Source organism: Lithobates pipiens, unplaced genomic scaffold (assembly GCF_037356315.1).
Source record: "Lithobates pipiens isolate NorthernLeopardFrog02 unplaced genomic scaffold, aLitPip1_a1.2 Scaffold_13, whole genome shotgun sequence".
Lineage (NCBI taxonomy): Eukaryota > Metazoa > Chordata > Amphibia > Anura > Ranidae > Lithobates > Lithobates pipiens.
Window position 1 is genome coordinate 439,398,516 of NW_027507718.1, and position 12,164 is coordinate 439,410,679.

General features: G+C 43.8%; 1 protein-coding gene across 1 annotated transcript in view; it reads left to right on the forward strand.

Moving 5' to 3' along the window:
• DHX15 (DEAH-box helicase 15) overlaps window positions 1-12,164 on the forward strand; it is a 57,428-nt gene that overhangs the window by 24,891 nt on the left and 20,373 nt on the right. Inside the window, exons 7-9 of the mRNA XM_077477700.1 lie at window positions 1,309-1,395; window positions 1,940-2,089; window positions 2,812-2,920. Coding sequence (XP_077333826.1) covers window positions 1,309-1,395; window positions 1,940-2,089; window positions 2,812-2,920 — 346 coding nt within the window. The remainder of the gene's footprint in view (window positions 1-1,308; window positions 1,396-1,939; window positions 2,090-2,811; window positions 2,921-12,164) is intronic.

Here is a 12,164-nt window from a genome sequence, read left to right on the forward strand (position 1 = left end):
GTCTTTCACATGTCTGTGCTGAAACCTCTCTTCCCTTTCATGTGTCTTGAATTGTAAAACAATGTATCAAGGGCACATCTATGTGCCTGGAATTAATGAAAAGGAGATGCTGAATTTAGTCATCCATAAAATTTTGTTTATTGCTGCACTTGCATGTACCAGGTGCTGTTACTCTACACCAATTAAGAAATCATGTTAACAATTGGCTATGGCTGTAAATTAATTTTAAGTCTCTTTAGATACCCAGGTATTCCTTTCTGCTACGTTCACATAATCTCGCTGTTCACAGATGACATTTGCAACACATAGCAAATGTAGGTTTGCTGATGAGGCATGCATACAGCCTTGGAAGATGTGAAAGTGTTCTGGTTTTAAATTTATATGCTTGAATATATTTAAAGTAACAGCAGAGTATTCGGTGACGACCCCTCAAAATTTGCAAATGGAAACACTGGTTACGGTTTACACATGTCTGTAATTGTTCACCTGTGGAGAAACATGTATACACTGAGGACTTGTATGTTACTACTTCTCTTTCGTATGTCGTATCTAAGCTGGGCTGAATCGGGATCAGAAAAACTCCTCCTGCCATGAATCATTTGGGGCTTTTTTTTTCGCCTGTGCTTCAGTTATCTGTTATGCATTGGTTGTACCAAACACAAACACACCAGAGCTCCTGATTCCTACAGATCTTACTGTGTGTAACTTCCAATTTTTTTTTTTTCTCCCGGAAATATTGTCCCATTCAGATCAGTTGTTTATATACGGTAAAGATTTTAGTTCACTTTGTTACATAGGCTTGCTCCTGTTCTATCGATACTGAGCCACTATAGACACATGTACAGTATTATTGCGATAGATAAAACTCACTGCAGTATACTTCTCATTAACTGGGGCAAGAGTACACATCTGGGTGTATGTCTGTCTTAGATGCAAAAGAAAAGCATGGCTCCCTAAACAGGAATCCTGAAATTTTGGTGTCCTAGGAAGCCAAAAACATGGCGATTTACTAAAACTGGAGCATGCAAAATCTGGTGCATAAAAGGCAATTGGCTTCCAGGTTTTATTGTCAAAGCTTATTTGAACAAGCTGAAGTTAGCTGTTTGGCTGCAATGCACAGCTGCATCAGATTTTGAGTGCTCAGTTTTAGTAAATCTTTTTACAAAAAAAAAAAATTCCTACACCAATGAAGGTTTCAAATGCTAAAAGATCATGAGAATTTTTCAGTGCTGCTCCTATTATCATTGATATGCAAAGATGTCATGGTGCCTTACGGTCTTAAGTTGTTTTCAATGCCTTCTATTTCAGGTTGTCGTTTCCACCAATATTGCTGAGACCTCGTTGACTATTGATGGCGTTGTATTTGTGATCGATCCTGGGTTTGCTAAGCAAAAGGTATGCTAGTCCTAGTCTTTAGAATTTGAGCCATGGAAAAGTCTGATTAGTATTGCACATGTGAGGTTTGTAGCTAGTTTCTAGGGAGATGACTAAGAACCCTGTGTGTAGAATTCTTTTCAAATCTGGCTAAAATGTATCTTGCCTTTGGCTCCTGTTGGCTGATGAGGCTGCCCTGTACATGCTGTCAATAAGGCACCAAAAAGAGCAGGTAGGGTAATTTCAAAGGTCATTATAGTGGAAATGTGATTGGTGTTCGCTTGCTAGATTTTTTATTTTTTCCAAAATTTTGTGAGCCTTCACTAGTAGGTTTTCACACCTGCTTCCCTCTGATGTTTTTTTTTTTTTCTACAGTTATACTTGGTAATTTGCACATTCACATAATTTTGTCTATATCTATGCATACCTTTTGCCTTAAACAGCTGGTCCTCAAAATACATTTTTTAAGGGCATGCAGTGTCAATGCAATTGTATTTTTCACGATGGTGTACAAAATGTTCAAATTGTAGCATTGTTAGTAATTTTCTGTTTTGATTTATTCTAGGTGTACAACCCTCGCATTCGAGTAGAGTCCCTTCTGGTGACTGCTATCAGCAAGGCTTCAGCACAGCAAAGGGCAGGCCGTGCTGGTCGTACTAGGCCAGGAAAGTGCTTTAGACTTTACACAGAAAAAGCTTACAAAACTGAAATGCAGGTATAACTTTTATTAACCTACATTAACACACATTCTTTGCTGTTCGTAAGATATGTACCTGAAATGTTTAAAAGCTTACCCACTTAGTTCCTATTCTACTTTTATTTTTTGGGTGTGGGGGGAGTTACATGGCGCATTTGTTTACAGAGGATCCTGTGACATGAAATCACTGGCATGGAGAAGTTCTAATGTACTGGTTAAAGCTTGTAGGAGGAATTTTAATTTTCCTCACTGTTCTGAGGCTGCATGACCCCTAACCCTCTGTCTGGACAGTGCTGATTGGCCCTGTGCTTATCAAATCCACCCTCCCAAGAAAACAAAACTCTGTAGCAATACACAACAAACTGAGCCTGAGCAGCTTCCCTCAGGGCTGTGTACTATCAGGAGATGGGTTGGGGAAAGGGAGGTAATATCAGAGAAGACCTGGATCAAATAGCCTTTATACACATGCAGAGTATTAACACTTTAGGTTCCACATTGAGTATAACAAGCACACTTTACTGCATATACAGACTGATTTTACGGTTGTGGGTTTAGTAACACTTTTAATCCTTGCTGAAATCTTTAATGGTTTATTTTTGTATTTGTCCACAAGCTTTATAGAAATTAAAAATAGAATCCGGATGGTCAACTTTAACTTTTTAGAGGCTGACGGTAACCTCTCTAAAATTTAAAGGATTATGTAGCATCACCTATTAAACGTAGATCTCTTTTTTTTATAGGACAACACATACCCTGAAATTTTGAGGTCTAATCTGGGTTCAGTGGTGTTGCAGTTGAAAAAGCTTGGTATTGATGACTTGGTCCATTTTGACTTTATGGATCCTCCAGGTAAGGGGATTATTTTGCTGTGCAATGTATGTAAAAGCCTAACCACAGGGCATGTGTGTAGGGTTGCCACCTGTATGGGTTTCTCCCAGACAGTCTGGTTGTTGAATGATGTGTTCGAGTTTCTATCTGCCTCCGACCCAGACACATCATTCAGATCAGACTGCACGGGGAATGATATGTCTGCTCGTCCATCTGTTTGTCTCTCCTCCCCACTGTCCCGGCAGCCCGTCTCACTCACACAGCAGAACAAAGCTGGCTGCCTCCTCCCCCTCCTCCTCCTGCGCTCTTGTTTTTAATTTAATTGTTTTTTTATTGAAAAAAAAATTTCACTTATACATGCATAAATAAAGCATGGTTTTGCATACATAGAGGGGGTATACATGTCAGCCAAAAATACCGAGTTTTTCTTCCAAAGAAACTACTTAACACCAATGACGTAGTCATATCTATCCCTCTAATTATCGCTAACGCCCCTGTAGGGCTAACCCCTCCTCCCCCCCCCCATACCCCTGTTCTTCGAACACACGCTGCTAAATCCAAACAAGCTTATCTGGATAGCCGATAACGAAGTGGCGAATCCATTCAGGGACCGAAATAAGGAGCTTCCAGTAGACTCCCAGGCCGCCCCGGGCCTGAGACCGATAGGTGCACTCTAGGTCCCATCCTCCACTATCTCATCTAGGGGGAAGCCAATGTCCCTCAACCATGGATTCCATAGCAGCTTGAATTTTTTAAGGTTATTTTGTCTAATATACATTGCCCGTTCGCACCAAATTATGGAATTGATGGTATTTATCCATGCTTGGAGTGCTGGAGGATTCTTTGCCTGCCAATTCATCGCGATTAAGCGTCTGGCCTGGTACAGGCATCTTAATATAGATGTTTTTGTTGCAGCAGAGATGCCACCCCTTTCCATAATCCCTAATAGACAAGTCCTAGCTTCAGGTTCTAAGGTGGTATTAAAAATTCTATTTATTCTGTGCACAATTTCTATCCAGTACCGATACAGTTTTGGGCACTTCCATACCATATGGAGCAGGTCTCCTGATGCTCTACATCTAGGGCACTCCCCGTTGGACCTATTGCTTATCCTCTGCATTTTTTTGGGGGTATAGTATGCCCTATATAAAAAAAGCTTATGGGACATACGCTGCGATGGGGAGATAGACACCAAATTCCCCTGTGCTAGGATCTCGTCCCATTGTTCCTGCTCAATTGGTCCCAGATCTTCCTCCCATCCCCTCCTGCTCTTGTCCGGTCCTTCTCCATTCAAAACTTTATCCCTAAGTTTTGTATACAAGCTAGAGATCTGGCCCTTTGTTTGTCCTTGCTCAAGAAATCTCTGTAACAAGGGGTTCTTTGTCCTCTCGATAGTAAGTGTGCCAAACTGTGAATGTATCCCATGCCTCACTTGCAAATATATATAAAATGTTTTATTGGAGATGTCGTATTCCTGGCGGAGGTCTTCGAAAGATTTCATAGTGTTCCCCTGGTAGAGATGCAGCAGTCTTCTAATCCCCCTCCTCTCCCACTCCTGGGACCGGGCTATACAGTTTAGTTCAGCCAGTTCTCCGTTGTTCCATAGGGGGGTATACTCAGTTACCCCCCCCATAGGCCAAGAGTTGCTTAGCTATCTGCCATACTTTCCTCGCCAAGGTATTGGTGGGGCATTTACAAGCGAATGAATTAGCCTCCAGAACTTCAACTAGAGTTCTATGATATGCCTTATTAATCATCAATTTATGATTTGGACAGCCACCCTCTTCCAGTCCAGCCCCAGTCAAATGCTGGAGCTGGGCTGATAGAAAGTATGTTCTTAAATGTGGCAGCGCTACTCCTCCCTTTCCTGCGCTCTTGTTTACACACACAGGAGGAGGAGGGGGGCAGGGACACATGCTGATCTCAGGTCTGTAGAAAGTTTTCTATGCTTTATAGACAGACAGGAGGGGGAGAGTGGCTGGGGAGGAGGAAACCTTAAAGATGTACAATTGGTAGCGTAATGGGGGGGTGCGCTTTGATATGAGAGTGAACATATGCCAAAAGTGTGGGGTGAATTTGAAATCTGAAATGTGACATCTGCTAGCAGTAGCCCTTTCCCTCCCAAAGGGGCCCCCAGCACATAGCCAACCTCTTACACACCCCCCCCCCCCTGCTAGCACAATTACTCTGCTCTTCCAAAGAACCCCCTAGTACATATCATCTTGCATCCCTCCCAAAGCACCCCCAGCACATAGCCAACCTCTTACACCCCCCCCCCTTCCCTTGCTAGCACAATTACTCTGCTCTTCCAAAGAACCCCCTAGTACAGTGACGGTGAACCTTGGCACTCCAGATGTTTTGGAACTACATTTCCCATGATGCTCAAGCACTCTGCAGTGTAGCTAAGCATCATGGGAAATGTAGTTCCAAAACATCTGGGGTGCCAAGGTTTGCCATCACTGCCCTAGTACATATCATCTTACAACCCCCCCCCCCCCCCAAAAAACAAAACAAAAACAAAGATCCAGGCTGTCAGAGGGGATGATCTGGGACCCCCAAGAGATGGAGGACATTTGCCCTTGATGCCCACTCTAGCCCACTCTTGCTAGGCAACTTAGTGGAGCCAAGCGTTAGAACTTGTTCCAGCACTGGGCTCCAGGACTCAGCCTGGATTCATGGGACGCTGGGAGAGTGGGAGTAGGGGAGAGAGTTTATACTAAGTTGTGTTTTTTTTTTTTTTTTTATGGGGGGGGGGGGGTGGTTCTACTGGAATGGGAGGGCTATGGTGGAAGAGGATTTATTCCAAGAGGGTTTAGTCCAAGTGGGGTATTGGGGGGAAGAGGATTTGTATTAGGGTGAGTAAAGGTGTGCTGGGATGGGGGCAAGACCTTAAACACACCCAAATAGGAGTGCTGAAATCGCAGCATCGATGCATCGCGATTCGTATTTCATCCCGACTTCCCCTGCTCCTTCTGGGAGAGTGCTCAGAGCATATAGCTGTTAAAATAACTTAATAAATCTTGTGTTAATCCATTAAGTGCCCCACTGTATGTGCTTTTAAAAAAAAATATGTAGCTACATCATTTCTCAGTGTCCACGCCACTCATGTGACTGCCTGGCCCATCTCTGTTCTGATCTGATAGCTACAGTCAGTGGGTGGGACTGAGCATTCCCACTGACATCAGGAGGCATGAGAGGCGGGGCAGGCAGTCACATTGTGACTGCCCGCTAGCTGCTGCCATAACGATATCCGTCCCCAAAGTAGGGACGTACATTGGCGGTCGGCAAGTGGTTAATACTAGATTTCTTTATCGTACATTATAGGCCTACCTTCAGGTGTTGACACTGGTATAACCAATACAGGAAGTTGACTCCCCTATATAACCCCTCCTCCCAGGAGCACTCAGTTTTTTCGCCAGTGTCTAAGGTGTTGGTCACGAGTGAAAATGTGCTCTGCGGAGCTCCAGAAGGGATCCATGCTGAATTTAAAGAAACCGCCACAATCGGATCCATCCTCGCCACCGAGGCCATAGGATGGTACCTGGACCTCGATGCAAGAACGAGGTTTTGCCTGTAATGCTTCCCTTTGAGTGCTGGACCCTAGGAACCAGGACGCTTTTTGGTCTTGCTACATTTCCTAAAGTTGTCTTGAGGGGTGCTATACAAGGCCCAAAGGAGCGGAACCCCTTTTTTAAAAGGGCCCAGTCTTTGGGCGTGTTTAAACACAGCCCGTCATGATGGGTGAAAGTTGGATCTGTCTGTTAAATCGGCAGTATCCTGCAGCAAGGACAAGGTAAGGGAAGAAGCTTTGCTTTTTCCTTCAATATACCTTTTACATGCCTTATAAATGTCTCCTCTATAAGGAGTAACTTGCACTACCTATGATGTGTCTTAGTGCAGCTCTGTCTCAGAACATGTGTGGTCCCAGCGGCAGAGGGGGTTCTTACTATAGATCTTGTGGGATTTGGTAAAAAATACAGCAGTTGCTAATACAGAGATGTGTATAAACTTCTATATGGGCGGTGGCTGATTGGTTGACGCAGCTGCTTTAGCTGCATGGTTTAATTACAACCCAGCACTTCCACCTAGTAACATTGGGAAATGCTCTGTTTCTGTGGTTTTAAAAAAAAAAACTATAAATCTGATGACAGAATCCCTCTTCCCCTTCCCCCTTGTAGAGGTGTATAGTACGTTCACCTTACTTTGTGTTGGCCATTCAGGTCCCTAGCAGGGCCTGAGAATGCAAAGGGGCATGTTCGCAAGGTTACGTGGTGCTGTGTATGGATGTAACGTCCTCACACACAGCGCTCGCCGCATAGCTGAGGGGAAGCGCTGAGGATGCCAATCAGGTTCTACCTGAGGCTTTATATCACTGACACTCATTTCAGAAAGACTTTTTTTTTTTTTTTACTGAAGAGAGGCAGTCTGTTAAACTAAGAGACAAAGAGCGCTGGGCACGTAAGGGTGTAAACAGGCATTTCCAGACAGGAAAAACTATTGTTACTTAGTAGCAAAAGAACTGTTATTTTGTGTGTACCTCTGCTTGTGCTTTGCACTATGTCTTCCAGACCTACCGTAAAGGTACCTAAGGTGTCACTCCCCCCAGGCGCTGGGAATCCCAGTTATGCCTCCATACTGTCTTCCTCTTCGGAAAGATCAGACATGGCAAGCCAGGGTGAGTCATTGGAAGCTAGCAGTGGTGCAACTGCTTCACACACTTCAGCCCCTGTAGAGGTAACAGAAGATGCATTTTCCTCTGCCTTGCAAGGCTTAGAAGGAAGATTAGCAGCTTTAATCGCATCCTCCATCCAGTGTATAGGAAGCGTCCTAGATCCCCCTCCCCCACCTTGGACTCTTTACAGTCAGTGGAAGGTCCAAGAGAATTATGGGGACAGGATGGGGTATTGCCCTCAGATGATCGGGAGGATAGACATGCGATTATTTCTCTGCCTAGGAAACGATACTTTCCAAGGATCCCTACTTCACAATCTGAAGTACAGAGGCTTGCAAAGATGGTTCGCTCTACTTGCATGCTACCCCTAACAGAGTTATCTGAAGGGCCGGTCTCTTCCTTGGGTTCTTTGAAGCCTTTACAGCCTTTGCATGCATTTCCTGTCCACGCATTACTAAAAAAAGCTTATTTATACCGAATGGGATCATCCGAATAAGCATTTTTTCCCTTCCAAAGAGACTCGCAAAGCTCTATCCTATGGAAGAAAGATTCACTAAAAGATGGAAAGTTCCAGCAGTTGACGCTTTTTTTTTTTTTTTTTATTATTTTTTTTTTACCCAGTGGATAATGCGCTTATGCTTAAAGATTCAACAGATAAGAAGTTGGAAGGTCTGTTAAAATCCTTTTTTTCTTAGCTGTTGCTCAGCCTGCAATTGCAGCTATAGGCATCTGTCAGTCCTTAAAGGACCAGTTCACAGATGCTCTCAGATGAGCTCCCTGCACAACAAGCACAGGAACTGGCCGAGCTACCTAAAGCATCATGCTTTGCTGTAGACACTATGAAGGATTCTATTCACCAGGCATCACGCCTTGCGTTTGTACTTGTACATATGCGAAGGACCCTTTGGTTAAAGGGTTGCTCAGCTGAGACGCCTTGTAAGAACCTTCTAACTAGTTTCCCCTTTAAGGCAGAACGATTATTTGACGATAGTTTGGATAAATACATTCAAACAATTTCCAGTACTCTTTTGCCAGTCAAAAGAAAATTTAAGCGTCTTTCATTTAAACTGTTCGGCCTCTGTCATCAGAGACTTCTGATGTACTCGGAAGTCTGGAAAAGGGAGATTCAGGACAAATGGACTCTCTCCACAGTGTCTCTAGGATACAAGCTAGAGCTTTGAGAGTTTCCACCATCTCGTTTTCTGAGATCAAACATTCCCAAGGATCCAGGGAAAAGGCAATCCCTGTTGCAAGCATTAGACCGATTATTGGCTCAAGGGGTGATCAGACAGATTCCCAAACAAGAGCAAGGTTTGAGGTTTTACTCAAAACTAATTACGGTGCCAAAGCCAAATGGGGATATCAGACCAAGTCTAGATCTACGTAATCTAAATCGGCTCCTGAATATCCGCTCCATTTGCATGGAGTCAATCAAGTCAGTCGTTTCCATCCTGCAAGGAGAAAAACTTCTGGCGTCCATCGACATCAGAGATGCATAGCTGCTTGTCCATATATTTCATCCTCACCAGAGGTTTCTGCGGTTCAAAGTAGAACAGAAGCAAAACTATTCAAGCTTTGGACTTGCCGATGTGGCCGTCCTCATGTGTACCAAAGCCTCAGTTGGTGGTTACTATCTTGGAACCTGCTGAAGGGAAAGTCCTTCAGATCAACTATCTGGAAGGTAGTAACGACAGATGCCAGCCTTTTCAGGCTGGGGAGTAGGAGCCTTGCCCATCGACATCCTAGAGATTCCGGCAGTGTATCTGGCTCTAGAAATCTGGACCTTCAGGTTAAAGAATTGTCCTGCCAGGATCCAGTCCGACAATGCCACGGCTGTGGCATATATCAATCACAAGGGGTCACCAAGAGTCTCTCAGCTCAGAGAGAGGTGAACCAGATTCTAACTTGGACAGAAGAGAATGTCCCATGCCTATCGGCAGTTTTCATTCCGGGAGTGGAGAATTGGCAGGTGGACTATCTAAGTCGCCGGCAGTTATTCCCAGGAGAATGGTCTCTTCAACCCAAGGTGTTTCAGGCTGTTTGCCAAAGATGGGGGACTCCGGACGTAGACCTTCTAGCATCCAGATTCAACACTAAGCTAGTCAACGTTGCATCCAGGATAGGGGACCCACTGGCATACGGAACAGATGCGTTGGTGACCCCGTGGGATCAGTTTTTACTGATCTATGCACTTTTCCCCGATTCAGTTGCTAGCTCAAGTTCTCTGCAGGATTAAGTTAGAAAGAAAATCAGTAATACTGGTAGCACCAGCATGGCCCATAAGGTCATGGTACGCAGAGATCGTAAGGATGGCAGTGGAGGGTCCAGGGCTCTTCCCACTAAGGCCAGACCTGCTATCTCAGGGGCCGATATTACATCCTGGGCAGCACAGTGGTGTAGTGGTTAGCACTTTCACCTAGCAGCAATAGGGTCGCTGGTTCAAATCCTGACCACGACACCATCTGCTTGGAGTTTGCATGTTCTCCCTGTGCCTGCGTGGGTTTCCTCTGGGTACTCGAGTTTCCTCCCACACTCCAAAGACATGCTGGTAGGTTAATTAGACTTTATCTAAAAAAAATTGGCCTTAATGTATGTGTATGTGTTTGTAAGCGTGTCAGGACCTTATGGGGTAAAGGACCACGCAAAGCAGCAGATGGACTCTGGTGGCAAGAAAGCGCCCTGAAGCGATTCAGTTAGCATAGCGCTATACAAGTCACTCATTCATCCTACTTTACGAACGCTAAATTTAACGGCTTGGCTATTGAGACCCACATTCTGAATAAACGTGGGCATTCCAGGTCAATTATCTCTACTTTAATGCTAGGAAGCCAGCTTCTAGAGCTATATATTATAGAGCCTGGAAAGCTTATGTTTCCTGGTGTGAGTCCAAGGGTTGGTACCCTCGCAGATATATCATAGGCAGAATTCTTACCTTTCTACAATTAAGCGTAGAGATGAAGTTGGCCCTGAGTACTATTAAGGGCCAATCTCAGGCTTATCAATTTTTATTTCAAAGACTGCTTGCTATGCATTCTTTAGTGCAGGATTTCATGCAAGGAGTGCTGCGGATTAATCCGCCAGTTAAATCACTCTTAAGCCCTTGGGACTTAAATTTAGTTTTGTCAGTGTTACAAAAACAGCTATTCGAAACGTTGCAGTATGTTCCCTTAGTCCTTCTGACTAGGAAGCTGATATTTTCGTTTGCTATATCCTCAGCAAGGAGGATTTCAGAATTGGCTGCTCTTTCTTGTAAGGAGTCATATTTGATTATTCATGAGGACACCTCAAAAACCTTGTCCAGGTTTTTTGCCAAAAGTGGTTTCAGGCTTTCATCTGAATGAAGATATTGTCCTGCCAGGGTTTTTTCCCCAAGACCTTGTTCCAGGGAAGAAAGGTCACTACATTGTCTTGCTGTAGTGAGAACAGTGAAAATGTATTTAAAAAAACTGCTCCGATTCGTAAGACTGTCTTATTTTTTTCTGCCAGAGGGTCCTAAGAAGGGACAGGCAGCGTCAATATCCACTGTCGCTAAGTGCATTTGGCAAGTTATAATTCAAACTTATGATTTAAAGGGAAAGATTCCCCCTTTTCAAGTTAAGGCGCACTCTACCAGAGCGGTTTGTGCTTTTTGGGCAGTGCGTCACCGGGCCTCCAGGTCTCAAATCTGCAAGGCTGCGACTTCAGTACATACATTTGCAAAATTTTATCAAGTGCATATAAGATGGAATGAGGATATCGCCTTCGGGCGCAGTGTGCTGCAGGCAGCAGTATAAGTCCTCAGGTCTGCAGGTTACCCTATGGGGTGTCTCCCTCCCCTCAAGTAGCATCGCTATGGGACATCCCACCAAGTAATTATTTGAGACTCTGTGTCCTATAATGTACGATAAAGAAAATAGGATTTTTAAAACTGCTTAACTGTAAAATCCTTTTCTTGGAGTACATCATAGGACAAAGAGCTCCCACCCCTCTGTCTTATGGGGTGAGAGTATATTACTTATATTGCTTGGCTACAACAACTGAGTTCTCCTGGAAGGAGGAGGGGTTATATAGGGGAGTCAACTTCCTGTATTGGTTATACCAGTGTCAACACCTGAAGGTAGGCCTATAACCCACCAAGTAATTACTTGAGACTCTGTGTCCTAATGATGTACTCCAAGAAAAGGATTTTACAGGTAAGCTGTTTTAAAAATCCTATTTTTTGTAAGCTTAAAGTGGCATAGTGTTATAGAAATCTCATGCAAAACTTGTTCACACTCTTAACATTTTCCCAGGTCTGCAAAATATGACTAATGGATAGTTTAGCAGATTTTTTTAAAGAGGATTTACATATTTTGTAATGAGTGGACAGTTTAAGGTATTACTGTAAAGTTAACCTAAAGTAATCTTTCATATGATTTTCTCATTTGCTTATTGTTGTATAAGAGACCATCATATACAAAAGTTTCTCTCTCCTGGTGGCCATTTGTCATAAGGAAAGACTGCCATGCCTAATACATCTATAAAAGTCTGGCCATTGGGGAGACCTCCATTGTCCCAGCACTGAGAGAGTAATGGTAATGAATAATTCCTGTGCTGCATTACTTGGCATAAAGC